The sequence below is a fragment of the Mastomys coucha genome, unplaced genomic scaffold (assembly GCF_008632895.1).
Source record: "Mastomys coucha isolate ucsf_1 unplaced genomic scaffold, UCSF_Mcou_1 pScaffold14, whole genome shotgun sequence".
Classification (NCBI taxonomy): Eukaryota; Metazoa; Chordata; class Mammalia; order Rodentia; family Muridae; genus Mastomys; species Mastomys coucha.
Window position 1 is genome coordinate 65,910,817 of NW_022196896.1, and position 16,463 is coordinate 65,927,279.

At 35.5% G+C, this 16,463-nt stretch overlaps 1 protein-coding gene across 8 annotated transcripts in view; it reads right to left on the bottom strand.

The window, feature by feature from the left end:
* Rev1 (REV1 DNA directed polymerase) overlaps positions 1 to 16,463 on the bottom strand; it is a 74,625-nt gene that overhangs the window by 21,103 nt on the left and 37,059 nt on the right. For 4 of the 8 annotated variants that reach the window (XM_031367265.1, XM_031367264.1, XM_031367269.1 and 1 more), the window contains 5 exons: positions 15,869 to 16,021; positions 12,470 to 13,173; positions 10,220 to 10,327; positions 8,428 to 8,544; positions 3,753 to 3,861 (listed from right to left, as the gene is read on the bottom strand). In XM_031367265.1, coding sequence (XP_031223125.1) covers positions 3,753 to 3,861; positions 8,428 to 8,544; positions 10,220 to 10,327; positions 12,470 to 13,173; positions 15,869 to 16,021 — 1,191 coding nt within the window. Of the gene's footprint in view, positions 1 to 3,752; positions 3,862 to 8,427; positions 8,545 to 10,219; positions 10,328 to 12,469; positions 13,174 to 15,823; positions 16,022 to 16,463 lie in introns of those variants that run through there. The other 4 variants (XM_031367270.1, XM_031367266.1, XM_031367268.1 and 1 more) reach the window with 3 other exon arrangements.

Genomic DNA, 16,463 nt, shown 5'->3' on the forward strand with positions numbered 1-16,463 from the left:
AAAAAACAGTAAACTTTGGTGCTGGAGAGATGGCTCAGCGGTTAAGAGTGCCGACTGCTCTTCTGAAGGTCGTGAGTTCAAATCCCAGCAACCACATGATAGCTCACAACCATCTGCAATGAGATCTGACCCCTTCTTCTGGGGTGTCTGAAGACAGCTACAGTGTACTTACATATAATAAATAAATAAATCTTTAAGAAAAACAGTAAACTTTTGGTAATAAAACTCTAAAATATATAAGTTCAACATTCAAATTAAAGTCAGTAACAGTCTTAAAGGCACATGTCACACCAATCCTACATACATTCTATTTCCTTTCCCTTTAAAAATTTCTATATATACAAAAAATTTCACAAACATTGCTTAGGTAAAATGCTACTTGTACTTAGGTACTCATGCAACTTTCCATAGAGAAAAGTTTCCATGGATAGCTGCGGATGGAACGCCTGATCTACTTGCTTCCATCTTAAGTGCCAGTGAAGTACAAATGATGCCAAACACCCAGGTGTTTGCTGAGCTTGGCTCTAACGCAGGGCCTTGTGCATGCTGGGCAAGCACTCTTCCAAGTGAGCTACATCTCCCACCACCATAAGGCAAAGTGCGAGGCTACTGCACACTAGAAAGAAGTTTTGAACTAAACAAACAAACCCAGGAGGTTTCCCCATAATGGAGGGAACCACATACTTTCCTTGGGAAGATGCTCAGGAAATTAAGATTGGTTTCACAGAATATAAACCAATAAGGACAAATCACAAAAGAAGTCTGCCAGGCATGATGCATGCTGGGATTGCAGCACTTAGATGGTAGCAGAAACAGGATTTTGAGTTTGAGGGCAGGCTGGGATACAGGAAAAGTTCCAACCTAGTTGAGCTACAAAATGATACCCTGTCATAAAACAAACAACAAACAAAGCCTGAGGTGATTCTAATAGAAAACAGAGTGATTCATGTGTCCCTCCTCACTAAAATCCATGCAGAGTAAGTTACTAAAGCTCTACTTCTAACTATGTGGTACAAAATAGAACTCATGTCCTGTTTTAAAGTACAGCACATATTCTTACTGCCATAGGCTTGACTAAGACAGTTCTTTGGGGTTGGATTAGGCAATATATATAAAAAAAAGCATGAAATCAGTACCGATGGTCATTCAATACACTATAATATCACAAATCCTTATCATTAAATAACTGTAAAATGTTCTTATAAAAGCATGTGAACAGCTGGGTGGTGGTGGCACACGCCTTTGATCCCAGCACTTCAGAGGCAGAGGCAAGTAGATTTCTGAGTTCGAGGCCAGCCTGGTCTACAGAGTGAGTTCTAGGACAGCCAGGGCTACACAGAGAAACCCTGTCTTGAAAAAACAAAAACAAAACAAAAAACAACAACAACAAAGCATGGGAACAGAGGTTTAAAATGGCTATTTTCTTACTCCTGAGGGGCATATTTCTTTAAGGTACAGCCTTGAATGTGCTGTGCAGCACAAAGTTAGCATTAGCATCCTGCACCACCATGTCTGTGGCTTATAAAAACCTAGCCCTTCCTTCAGCACTTACTCCACACACACTGCACTGTCTAGGGTTGGCCACCATCTCCTCACACTGCATTCTTTACAGCTTCACTATTGCTCTATATCAAGCTCATAGATGCACAGGACTAGGTTGTCCAACCTCAGAAACGGTTCTCTGATAAAATTAGGAGATTTGTGTAGAAAAAAGGGAGACAAATTGTTCTGAATACCTTCATTGGGAAAAGCATTCTAGAAAATAGAAAATTACAATAAAAGAAACTCCACAAATGTGGGTTTACTTGGTTTTGCTTTTCAAATTCATTTTTGTCTTTTTAGTCAAATCTGAACTAAACACATGCTATTTAACTAGCACTTAGGTGACTTGCCACATACTATCTGGTGTTCATCTACTCTCACCCCAATTATTTTGGCCTTCTGCTTGGTGGTTAGATCTGCGGTCAATACAAATATACCATGCAAATACAGAGACCAGTGAGTCCCGTACTACCAAACTAACAACACAGCCACCCTGACACAACCTTGGGACTTCCACCCAGCACTCATCCTTGAGGGGCTGGTGTTGCCCAACACCCTAAAGAGGACTGTGGCACATCTTGAGCTCTCACGTTATCAACTAGCAAGGCTGTACTTCTGGGTTTCATTATGTCCTCATAGACAGGTCACAACTGTCCATTAGTAGCCAGGTTACCATTTGATACTCTCTATACACTAAGCTCTGAACTGCCTATGCTAACAATTACCAACAATCCCAACACAGTTCCATTTTACTTAATTATCCTTAGTAAAGTAAGTTTCAAAATTCTAGCCACATCAATTGGCAATAGTAAAACACAGTTTTGTTCATGATAAAAGTAAATTTAGTAAACATGTTTGACATATGACAAATGACTAAGAATAGGGTTTATATTTATTATGCATACTTAAATATAATTTAGTAAAATAAAATTTTATTAAAATTACCAGTACAAACTTCTCTGATAACACCATGCTGAGCTCAAATATTTTATGTTCAGATCAGACTTCCTTAAATAATCCCAAATTTGAAAATACTGAAAACTATAACAATTTAACTTCTTCCAGAATTATTGAATCAACATGTACCAATGATGTACGAGTGCTCACTCAATAAGACAATAACGTCTGAATTTAGTGAAAAAGAAAAAGATTCCTCTGAGTAATTAATACTCCTTTTACAGCTGTTATACTTTTTAAAATTTTCAGTTATGGGATTGAATTTAGGTCATCATGCTTGTGTGTTCTTCTTAACTACTGATCCATTTCACTGGCCCTTACATAATTTTCTGGTATATAAGGCAAGTAATAATTATGGCTTCCAATTATTGTAAGATAACTGCCTACACAAAAGTTAGTAGAAACAAGTTTATACATTCTTACTAATTTAAAGTGATGGCATTAAATACTTTCCTTACAATTTAAAAGGCAATCAAGTTTCAGCTTAATTTTCTGTGTATGTGTTTTCTTGAATATATCTATACACCATGTGTGCCTTGTGTCCATGACGGCTGTAAGAATTAAGACAGCCCAGACCTGGAGGATGGACTTGTGATATACTATTGTGGGTGCAAGAAACTGAACTTCTTAACCTTCTGCAAGAACAGCTGCTCTTCACTGTTGAGTTATCTTTCCAGCCCAAGTTTTAACATTTAAAAACAAAAAACAAAAAACAAAAGTTTTTCGGGGCTAGAGAGATGGCTCAGTGGTTAAGAGCACTGATTGATTTTCCAGAGGTCCTGAGTTCAATTCCCAGCAACAACATGGTGGCTTATAACCATCTGGAATGGAATCTGATGCCCTCTTCTGGTGTGTCTGAAGAGAGCGACAGTGTACTCATATATATAAAATAAATAAATGAACCTTAAAAAGCTTTTCTTATTTGTAAGAAGATTGAATAAATAAAGCCTTACCACTGCAAAAGAAAAAAAAAGGAACTTTCAATTTTATACCTCAAAGGCAATAAATATGACAATGCCTAATTTTTTTTTTTTTTTTTTGGTTTCTCTGGAGGATATATCATAAGGAGCTATTATATTATTTTAAATTATTAACATTTAGTGTAAAAGAAGGACTCAGGCTAAAAATATTTCTTTTCACACATATTAATATATGTTGAAATCATAGGCTTGACATGCTAGACTTTATTTTTCTAAAAATACATAAAAACTAACTATCCATTAAGAATTAGAACTCACTTAGCTTCTACATACCTGGCTTCATAACTACAAGAAGCAATTTCAGCTTTTGACAGAACAGAATCAATTCCATTTGTTTGTGTAGAATCTTGATTCTCCCATATTGATGAATCTGGTATATCTGCTTTAAGATAAAATTTAATTATTATGTTAAAAATTTGTTTTCCTTAACTTTTATTAAAGAAATCTGTTTTCTCTATTTTCAGATACAAATGTTTAAATTCCAAATACCTATTTGAATTGGAATTATTTCTATATTTAGTACAACAAAACTCATAAAATTGTTTTCTTTCATTATACTCTTCAGCACAGTCAAATAAAAACATGTCACAATAAATTCAAACTATCCTGTTTTAATGAGTGTAAATCAGCCTGTTCTCCTGTAACACAGTCGCTCGGGGTAGATAAGGGTGAAATGATCAGGGAGAAAAACTCCCTCCCCTGGCCTTAGGAGAACTAACTATGCAGCTCACTGAAATGGGAAAAAGTTAAAAGAAAAATACAAGTTTCTTAGAATGATTTTTTTGTTATTTCCTAAAAGAAGTTTCTATAGAATTTTAGTAAAACCAACATCTTAAAGAGAAATCAAATTTCTGATAAAACAATAACTTAGTAATACTTTTTAGAAACTTTGGTTTCTTGTTCCTTATATTCAGAAATTAAGCCAGTATAATCAGTTGATCTCATCTATACACTAGATATATACATATATGCACATACAATATAATATGTATATATGTATATTATATAAATATATCTTCATATACTATAAAGATGGTTCATCTTCAAGGTTCTCTTTCTATACACATCAGGTAAAAACAGACTAAGAGTATTATTTTCTACTTTTAAGTTTAGCAACTGCACCTTCATTTTAAAAACTGGAGCTCAATTACAATCAGTAGTAACTGCTTTACAGAACATAATTCTACTCTCAATAGAACAATAGCTCACCAACATTTCTAATATCCAAACCAAATTTACAATCTCACCCAGACATATAAAAGTGTAGCCTAGTGGCTACATAGGCAGAGATTCACTACTAATTGAGAAGTATATTAAAGTTTTGGTCATAATCTCAGGATAATACTATTAGGTTAAAGATAAAGTGTGCTTTTATACAACTTTTTATTAAAAACATGCTACATTCTTTTATTTATTTTGTTTGTTTGGTTTTTTTTTTTTTTTTTTGTTTTTTTTTTTTTTTTTGAGACAGGGTTTCTCTGTATAGCCCTGGCTATCTTTGGAACTCACTCTGTAGACCAGGCTGGCCTCGAACTCAGAAATCCACCTGCCTCTGCCTCCCAAGTGCTGGGATTAAAGGCGTGCGCCACCATCGCCTGGCAACATACTACATTCTTAAAACACAATCTCAAACATGTCTTTACTCTATAAACATCATTAAGTAAAGCAAGACCCAAATCTATCACTTTAGCTAATTCCAAACAAAGCTATTCTGAGTACACTGCAATAGCACACAGCTAACAAACTACTCACTACCTCTTTTTCACTTAATTAAGAGCCTCAATGTTCCATGAAAAACAACCAAGTTATTGCACCACCAGAAAAACACAACACAATATCTGGCTTCATTGGTACAATAACTTTCTTATCTGACCAATAACCATCAACATCTTTACCTAGTGCACAACCCGCACAAATATTTCCAGATCCTAGCACCCACATATGAATACCACAAATACAAGCCACACTCAGAACTGGTATCTTGGTGGGAGTTAACTGCTACTTGCATCTAAAAGTAAAAACAAGAGTACGCAATGTGCGCTATGACGTTTGGTAAAATGTAAATATATGCCACACTCTTATGAACTCAAGACAGAAAGTGAGCAGATTATTTAGTGTTTCTGTATCAGTCCACTATCTAATCTGTAAGAATTTAAGGGTTGTCAATAGAGGGTACCACTAAACAAAGACCACAGCCACAATCTGCTATCTTCCAAAGTTATAACCATGAATTATGCTTTAAAAGGGAGTTACATGACCTTTGTATTTGAAGGACTATTTAAATAAGAATCTCATTTGAAGTGAAATCAGAGTGTGGTCCATGCGCCCCCAATGCCCTGGCCTGAGAGGCAGCACCATGGTGTTCCTCTTCACTGGGCTGGCTGACCTGTTCCACAGTGCAGCAGAATGCGTGGGTCTCTCCACCAGCGGAGTGAGTTGCTTCATGTGAGATTCGGGGAAATGCAGGGATACACTGTCCTCACTGGAGGGCAAAGTAGAGAACTGCTGATCAAAACTTGACAAACTAGACGGGCACATGGAGAATGTGGAGGAACGGTTGGAGAAATCAGAGGCCAGGACACAAGTCTGTGAAAAAGAAATCGCTGAGAATAAATCTATGACTAATACGATTTTTTAAACTGTTGCTCTTTAGAATGAAAACTGAAGTTTGTTGAAGGGATAGAAAACATCTGCATCCTGGGAATCCAGGAAGGGGTAAAAGGCCCCAACCATAAAGTGCAGAGGTCAAATGGCTCTGAATGACATCATCAACGAGATGATTCAGGAGACAGCTCACAAAGGAAGTCACAGATGGATGAGACACCCTGCTTACATGGACCTAAGTTCTGAATATAAGGAACAAGAAATCAGTTTCTCAAAAAGACTAAAGATGCTTTTTTTTGTTGTAATATTCTGTGTCATCTAACCACACAAGCCAAAATATTAGAATGATTTTAATAAAGCTGGTGTGTAGAAGTCAAAGAGTCTAACTTATAAACTGATCATTAGTACTTTAAGGTTTTGGTGCTATCTCTAACAAGGACCTAAAGAGAGAGAGATCAGGAAAAGTGGAACAAAAGAACAGGAAAACAAGTGCTGAGGACAGGTTTGGCTGTGAACTTAATAAAAATCAATCTAGTCTTTTTATGTATAGAAAATATTTTTAAAAGCTCCAAATGGGTCAAAAGGGCTTAAGATACAAAAATGAATGTCCTCAACTTAAAATAAGAATATCAAGGTATTATAGTCACTTTTTCTAAGGAGAGGAAAATCTTGTGTCAACTTTTAATAACATTTCCTCTAATATTTGGCTTCTGTTGCATCACCCAACAGAAGTGAAGGAGATATGAATAATAAAAGGCTGTTAAAATATTATAAAACTCCAAAGGTTACAAAGACGAAGATAATTAAGTTACCAAAGAAAATATTTTACTGCAAAACCATGTATGGCCAGACAGTGATGGAAAGCAAGACAAAAGAAGATCAGCTCCCTGCTACTTTCAAAGAACAAGTGCCTACCAAGGTCAAAATCTAGATGCAGATTGCTCAAACAAGCAACGGACTTAGACTCTACCCACCAGACTGAGCAACAAAGAAACTTAGAAAAGCCACCAAACATACACATCTGTTTTTTTCCCCTTACTTTGACAGCTGTTCACTAAGTATTCACTTAGTGTTCAATATGTAACAAGTACTGTGTACTTCCTTTAGCTACATATTTCTTGCTTTCTAGAACAAAAGTTTTTATCATTTTAATAACACCATGTAGAAGATACAGAGAGAAAACAACCTTGTACAAAGGTACACTTAAGAAACTAACCATAGACCATAAAGTGAAGCCTCAACAAGGTCAGGAAGTTATCCCACGATCTACAGACACAAATCACTAGAGTCTCAAAGTCTCTGAAAACATTTACCAACAACTATTAAAAGCCTTAGAAACGTGAGAAATGGATACACATATAAAGTACAAATGTGAGTCTACAATTACCCTTCCCAATGTACACTGTGTAAGCAGATGATCGCAACCAAAAAAGACTAACTACAGAAAAGAAATCCAGACATCCAGACTGTTTTGCCTCATCAGGGTCTTTTCTAAAATAATCCCAGTGTTTTATATCTGACAAAACGGGGTACAGAAGTAAATGGGGTAAAACCAAGCTAGAACCTCTCTACTTGCTAAATGTCTTTTGTCTGGTTAATGTTTTTCTAAAAGAATTATTTTTTAAAAAAATATTTATGGTTTTACAAGATATTCTACAAGAAAACCAATGTGAAAGACTTTCTAGGTAAATAGTTCTTAATAACTTTAAGGCAGGGCAATAAAAACACATGACGATCTTATGATTTTAAAGAGATTAATTTTCCAAGACAGCTATGAAGATGTTTCATCTAAGAAACAAGTTCACTCAAATGAGGCATTTAGATTCTGGTTCCAATAGAGTCCTTCCTTGAATCAGGGTTTCCCTATTCTGTAGCCTTCCCTTGAAAGTACTATTCTCCTGGTGCCATCTCCCAAAGGCTGGGATCAGGTACCACGGTGTCTACCTTTAAATTCTTAAAAATAGTTTAGAACACAAACTTCAGTGTCTTTACTGTGACATAAGGCAAATGGCTAATAACTTATCCAGATCAATGTTTCTATGAAACAATCATGCTTCTCATTCCCAATCTAAAATATAAAAAGCAGATTAACCACTGTTTTAAAAATCATACCTCACTGAGTTCCAGGAAAACACCATCATCCAATTCCAGAAATCATTAACTATACACCATTCATCTACTTATATGCGGAGTTTGTTTTGATTCAAGTTGTCACTAGCATCCTTAAAACCTTCAGCTTGGAAGAGCTAATTTTAATTCTACTTTTACTTCTAAAGTACCAACACCACCAGCAACATCCGAGGCCATCCATAGGAGCATATGGCTTCAAAGAACTCATCTGTACCTGCTTTTCCTCTCAGGATTTTATTCTGGTAATACTGCCACTCCAGCTGCGGGTTAGCACCAGGACGTACAGGTACCTTTCCTGTGCCTCGGTTACTTGTAACAGCCACTGGTTTTCCTGTGAGAAAAAGATTACATTGTTTCTCTAAGTACAAAAGCCTTAGATGTTAAGAACATGTAATGGAAAATTGTTCATGAGATTTTAATTGCATAAGTTGTTCTTTAATCACATAGGCATTAAATCTTCAGTAAACTAATATACCCATCAACCATATAACTCACCTAAAGTTTTCATTTTCATTAAAAGGGACAGTTTCAGCAACTTTTTAAAAAAAGACAGGGTCTAGGAAGTTCTGGAATTCTCTATGTAGACTAGGCTATCCAGGAACTAACAGAGATCCACCTGCCTCTAGAGTACTGGGATTAAAAGCATGTGCCACCAAGTATGACTCCAGTGACCTTTCTGATAAACTGACTCAATCTAAAAGCAGCAGAGTAAGTTTCCCATGGTTTTTGATTTCTTTTTTCTTTTTTTATTCATTTATATGAGTACACTGTAGCTGTCTTCAGACATACCAGAAATGGATATCAGATCTCATTACAGATGGTTGTAAGCCACCATGTGGTTTCTGGGGACGGAACTCAGGACTTCTCTGGAAGAGCATCCAGTGCTCTGAGCCATCTCTCCAGCCTAACTTTTGATTTCTTACAATGAAAAACAGGCAACTCAGATTTCAGGTTCAGATTATAGGAGTAGACAATGAAAGAAAAACTATAAACAGACTTTTTATAGTTCTGGTATAAATAGGTTCAACATGTACACTTACCCTTTTAATTTTATTTAAAGAGAAATAAGTTAGAGATTCATGCATATAAGCAAATGTAAATTTTTAGACCCCCAGTTTCTGCTTTGGTTAAGAACATTACTTTAATGGTTCATTTCCTTTGTGTGTGTATTAACTTATAAGACAGCTATAATGTTGTAAAATTGATTTGCAAGTGGTATAACACAGGTTTAGAGGGCAGGCAGCTCAGAACAAAGAAACACACAGAACCTTCTTGCCCTCCATAGAAGCTAAACAAAAGTTAAGTAAGTTATCCATAAGCTAAAATCAAATTCTTTCACATTCTAAAAACCCCTTTCAGAGCTGAGTTGCAACTACCAAGGACAAAATTAAGGCCCTGTTGGGAACCTAGCATTTTCTAGGATTTTCAGTCCCCTAACTACCATTTCTTTACTTAAGAGAAAAACTGACTTTCCAGAGAAAATGCTAATGTAGCTTTCTTGTCCAGAAAGAACTTGAGAAAAATTCTGAATAAATACTTCTAAGGGTAGTAAGCAGTATATAAATAAACCTAAAATTTCATTAACAACAGACTGTTCAGATGACTCAACTCAATGATACAAAATTATCTATCACAAGACAAAAGTTACAGTGTTTTACCTACATTTAGGGTAGAGATTATTTGAAAAAGATATAAAGTCTGAAGACACAGGATGCCAGAAAATTCGTTTTAACAAACTATAAAAAGATATGGAAACTATCCAGAAGGCCTCATCTACATGATAACAGAGCCCTCACTTTAAGACCCTCTTTTCTGTAGAGTTCACTGTACACCAGGCACTGGTTTTCTAATTTCTCTACACCGGTGATAATGGAGTTCAGCCAATTTGAAGAAAGGAACTGATTTGACCAAGGAAAATCAAAATACTTTTCAAAGAACACATTATCAATTAGGACATATATACTCGTAACAATTTATCAATTTTCTTAAAACAAATGAATACAGACCTTTGAGATCTGGTCTATTTCGTATACCCACTGACACAAAGAAGCAATCCATATCAACATGCATTACACAGCTCTGATGTCTGGGTGAGCTCAATACTGACATATTGCCTAGAAGGAAAAAAAGAACATTCAAACCCAAACTAATTCTTCTAATTAAAAGCAGGTCTAGTTAATTTTCAAAATCATATATAAGAATGGTATCTTAATATAGAATATATTATAGATTATGTACCACCTCAATAAACAAATATTTAGTTTCTTTAGTTTTCTGATAGATTTTAAATCAATTCTAATAATACTATGATAACATTTCCTAGTCTACTTTCTAAAAGTCTTATCTTAAAATTACAACTTTATTAGATAACTTTTAGATAGCATTTTTGATATCCGCAGTTTCACATGCTTAGTTACAACGTCTACCACCACCCAATGCACCTAGTAGGTATAAGACATAAGAGGTTTACAGGGGTTAATTTAGATTAATTCTCATAGCACTATGGGGAAAATATTACTACTACTCCTACCATTTACAGATTAGCAATTTAAGTCCTACAGTTAGTGAGTGCTAAGTCTGATTTCTAAGCTCTTAGATGTTCATGCCACTATTCTCATTAGACATGCTTCAAGAGGTGGTCCACAGAACAAAAATCTATATACAAAGGAAATTGTTCTTATACCATTACAAGTTACTAGTTCTGTGGCATATTTATTACATTTATGGAGATGAAAGTAAATATCTCATTAGGACAATAAATGACTTAGAATAGCCACAGATGTGTTTATAAGAGTTATTATAATCCTACTATTAGGTCAAAATTACCCTATAATAAAATTATTACTATTACTTCTCTTGGTGCTCCAAAATTTAATAGTACAGGGCCTAAATCTAAGAACCTAAAATCTAGGAATTTTTTGTAAGAAGTTCTGATCTTAGAGAATATTCTTGCCTATCAGCTATATAAATTTAAAAAAAAAACTTATTCCCAATATTTAAGCTATTTCATGTATTAACTGTGAGGCAACTGTCTAGTCTCACTAGGTGCAAGGAACAGAACCTTTTTCTTCATGTTGTCTTTAAGCAGACATAGGCTGGACGGCACTGATTCCTGCCGCTCAAACCTCTTGCAGAGAGGAAATAAACAAGAAAGGCAAATACCCATGCGTGTTCCTGTCACAGAAAGTGGCAGAGCAAGGATTCAGATTCAGGCTGCACTATCTAAATCAAACCCTTGCCATGCTCTATGAAAATTTCAATAATCACATTCTTTCCTTTGCAGTGCAAGGTATCAAACTCAAGATTTTGCACATGTAAGGCAAACAAAGATCACAATTCTACTGTTTCAAAGTGTTATGAAACAAGGTAAACAACCTAAAATAGTATTAAATATTTAAGGGATACAGAATGTATAAATAAAATACCTACCAAAAGCTTTCTTATAACATAAAAATTTATGACTTTATTCCCGTTCATGGACCTAATAATCTAACACCTACGGTGCTCAAAAAGCATTTTGACTAAAATCATGTTGGAATATATCATACAAATACAACAGCAACAAACACACAGAAAGACCCCACAACTTTCTAAAACCCCATTAGTATATTTCTCTCTATGCCTCCCTTTCCACAGTTTTAAAGATTACTATCAGGTAGTCTTGGAACTTTCTTTTTACCATACGCCCACAAAAGAAAGCCAAATCGTTTGTCAAAAACAATCAAAACTTCAAACTGGATCTGAACTAGAATCTAGTTTAAGCTACAACTGTCACACAGCAGCTTCCTGTTGGGTTTGGATGACAAACATTAAGCACACACATAAACAATCACTAAGATTACCACTGTAAGTGCAATAGTTATACGTCAGTGTTTAATTTTTAATGAAGTAAGCTTCTAGAAATTCACAATTTACCCTTACCAATCAACTTCATTCTCATAGGAGATTAGGCATGGAATATAAAATGCTATATATATACAGTTCAAAAACCAACAACTTATAAAGTCTACATGAGGAAGGAATGTTTAGAATCCCAGTTCTGACAGTGTTGAAATGACCCAACATTTTCAGTTACCATAATTAAATCTAATATAAAAACAGTAATAAAGTTTTTAGTTATACTTACTGTAACTTATATAACCTGGTATTCCTGGAGGCTTTCTATATTAAGAAGTTTGTGATAATTAGAATACTAATGAAAACACCAGAACAAAATTAAATAGAACTGTTTTGAAGAAAACAATTTTAGTATCTACCTGTGTCAGTTACAACAAGAGAAGACCTGCCTGTTTTCACTTTTTTTAACTTTTCCCTTCCCGGAAAGACACCACTACTTTGTCTCTGTAGGGTATTGACAAACTCAGTCAATTCACACTTCCACGTTGAGATGTGATGCAGTCTTGAACGCGAATAGAAATCTGAAATGAAGTTGCAGTCCGATGGTTTGGATGGCACTGAAGGCGCTACTTTACTAAGAGTCAGAACAGAAGTGCTTTTTGTGCTTGAAGGCCCCTGAACAGTGGAGTGGTGAGCACCATTGATTTTAGTGTTAGTGTGCAAAGATGGTGAGAGAGAATTAGTTCTGTGTGGACTCCGCAAAGTATCTGCATTTCTGGTGCTGTGCTGCAAGTGTTGCATTGTGCAGTCTCTGAAGTCAGTGTTGCTCTTCTCTGCCCTCTTCTCCTCCTGGGTGGAGTCTAAAGAGAGCCTGCTAGCAACACTGTTGCCCACAGGCACCAAGCAATCCTGTGTCTTTAAGGCACCATTTGAACTATGGGTGTGTCCATTAAAAATGACAGCGGTATCTGTGGGATGCATTACTCCATTCTGTTTCCTTCCTGGAAATGTATGTTCTAGGTCCTCAAAACTAAAATCATCATTTGCACTGTCTTCATTCCAGCTGCTCAGTCCATTTGCTTTCACTTCACTTTCTGTCTCAATCTTCTTAATTATGTGATTTCTAAATATAAGAAGAATCTAAGTTAATGTATATGATTTGAAAGCTTAAAAAAACAAATTCTCGTGATTTACTGTTCCCCTCTTAAATACTAAAAAGCTGAACCATAAACATATTTTTGTTTGAACAAAGTATAAGCCTTGTCCAAACTAAAGAAACATTGGTATTTTCTTTCTTTTCTTTTCAATTAAAAAAAAAGTCTAAGTCGCCTACTCCTTAAATGGCCTTCTACTAACACTTATCAAGTAGTGAAATTACAGGAACGCACAAGCATGTCCACTGGTGTTTTGAAACTTTCACCTCTATCACCTCTAACTTCCAAAGCATAGGAATTGTCATTCATTTACTATACGAATAACATGTTTTTCATAAAATGAACAGTAAGTTTTCCAAGTCCTTGCTCCTAGTTTTACTTTGCTTTTTATGTAAGCTGTTCTCTAATACATTAAACCCAGTACTACAACACATGAGATTGAAGTCTCTAGTTAGCTCCATGAGAGCTGATGAGACTGTATTCAACTACAAACTGGCTGGCGTACTACTATTCCAGATGGTATGATGTAAGAATCAAGTATGCAGTACTAACTCAGTACAATCTTTTTACAAGAAAAATGACAACACTTGAACAACTGACCCAGAAATGTGGATTTAGATGCCACAGATATCCAATGGCAATCTAGATCATATGGTCACAGGCTTACAAATGCAGGCAGGATCTATGACAAATGTTATACTAAATTCACATCCTGGCTACATGTTTTGTTTTTTAAGTTACATTAATAAGGACAAAATTCATTTGTCTTCATAAAGATATGTAAGTAACAATATCCATTCTTTCAAACATCGGTCTACAGCATTACTCTAACTGCACTTCTAACTCCAGACTGGGGTCAGACTACCAGATGCTGTCTTAGGGTCTCCAACCCTAGTGCCAACTTGATTTCTTGATAAGGATGGTCTGACTATACAGAAAAATCATACAGGACAGATGCAAAAACAAAACCCCTCCCATTTCTCCTTGTCTCAGGCTCTGGCTGAATCTTTCATGCATTATGACAGCCAATTCTGAGTATACCAACTCTCATAAAAGGCCAGTGAAAGAAGAACACAAACTGGAGACAATTAAAAGAAAGCCTATTTAGTCCCAATCAGAGGAAGCCTGCCTGTCAAGATAAAAGATCAAGCAGGAAGTGAAGATCCACTTAAAAATATATTTAAGGAGAAAATTATACTAGCCCTCACCAAACACCCAGAAGCTAACAAAATGATGTATGTATCTAAAAAAAAAAAAAAAAAAAAAAAAAAGCCAGGCTCAGGACTTAAACCCCAACACTCGGAGACAGAGGACAGGCAGATAGATCCCTGTAAGTTTAAGAGCAGCCTGGTCTACAAAGTGAGTTATAAGACAGCCAGGGCTACACAGGGAAACCCTGTCTCAAAAACAAAACTCTGACAATTAGCTTTCTGGTGTCAAAATATTACTATGACAATTTACATAATCAATAGTAGCACAACCAACAAAAATGCAAGAAAATATACAGTTAATAGTACATGTTGTTTCTATGCTGGTACCTCAGACTAGACACATGCAGATTTAGAAAACAGTTGTGTAAAATATATAGTAACACACACATTTAAGCAACTAACAATACTTTTATTTGTATTAAGAAGTCAGATCTCAAAGGTAAATTCTTCCTAAAACTAGCAACAGAAATAAAATTGAGAAAAATTTATTTTCTATTTGCATCAGTCTAAGCAGGGGGAAAAGGCATATTTTGTGGTTTTCCTGTTATTAGTTTATTTTTTGACAGTATGTTGAAGATTAGTAGTTTGAAGTATATTAAAGAACTTTGGGGTGGACTTCTGGGTGAGTGAGACAAATAACAGGTGACAAGAAGAAAAAACTAAAAGGCAGTGACACTGGGTCCTCCAGGTGAGATTCCTCATCTCCTGGGGAAAACCCAACTTCCACAGCAAGCAACTTAGTAACAAAGGACAAGGACAGTGACAATGACCCACTTGATGCGCAAAGTTAAGGCAACCAAGCCACTATAAAAGAGAAGCTAATGCACTCAGAATTACTGCAATTAAAACTTAAATCAACATATTTTTTAAAAATGCATAATAAGCCAGGTGGTGGTGGTGGTACACGCCTTTAATCCCAGCACTTGGGAGGCAGAGGCAGGCAGATTTCTGAGTTCGAGGCCAGCCTGGTCTACAGAGTGAGTTCCAGGACAGCCAGGGCTATACAGAGAAACCCTGTCTCCAAAAACCAAAATATAAATAAATAAATAAAAGAAAAAATAGTGAAGTCTACAGTCATTCCACAACTATAACTGAGAATCAACAACTAATATATTTACAAACTTAAAATTACAAATGTTTAATTTTTCAAAAGCAACCTTTCTGAGAAAGTAACATGCTTCAGAAAGTTGCTTATCAGAAAATACTTTTCATGAAAATCCACAAAAAAATTAAAATATCAGCTAATAAGAGAATTTAGCATAGCTAGAAAAACTTGTTTACACTATACTTCTCTAACTTTATTACAAAGGAGGCATAGCCCTATACATAATTTAATGTTTATTAAAGTTGAATGTCCAGTTTTTAAAATGCTTGCTTCTATCTTCAGTAAAACAGGGGCCATACTCACTACTGAAACCGTTTTTTGTTGGCTTTCCAATGTACACAAACTTACACCCTGTTGTTGAGCTGTTTGGCTATATTGCTTGGACCTGGAACAGGATCCTCAGGTTTGCACACAGGACTGAAGTTGAGACTTTTCTGTGCAGTGGACGGCTTGGTGTAGAGCTGATAGGGAACAGAGGACAAGAGTCTCCCAGCTTTGATGCTGAAACAAAAAGGCAATACCAAATCAGAGTTTCAGACTAGGTGAAAAGGAGCTTCAAGAAAATCCCAAGTTAACAGGCACCTGTTTCCTAGTGTATTTCTTCTCATCTGTTTTAGTGGTCTTCATATACTATTAAATGCATTACAAGTAAAACTAAAATTCAAGAATATAGGACAAAATAAAGAATTTATATTAAAATAATTAAATTACTTTTGTGTGTATCAGAGTTGTAAGAGACAAAAAGATTTTTTGGTATGATCTCTAGTGGGTTAAAACATATTTAACCCCAAGTGTCAGTATAGCTCAAACACTATGACAAAAATCTAAGTGAACTCTAGCATTCTAATACTGAATGATACTGGCACATTCCATTTATACAACAGAGCTAAAACAAATTCAGTTTGTTTCTTGAAGCAACAAGAGTCCCATGAGGCTGAAGGCT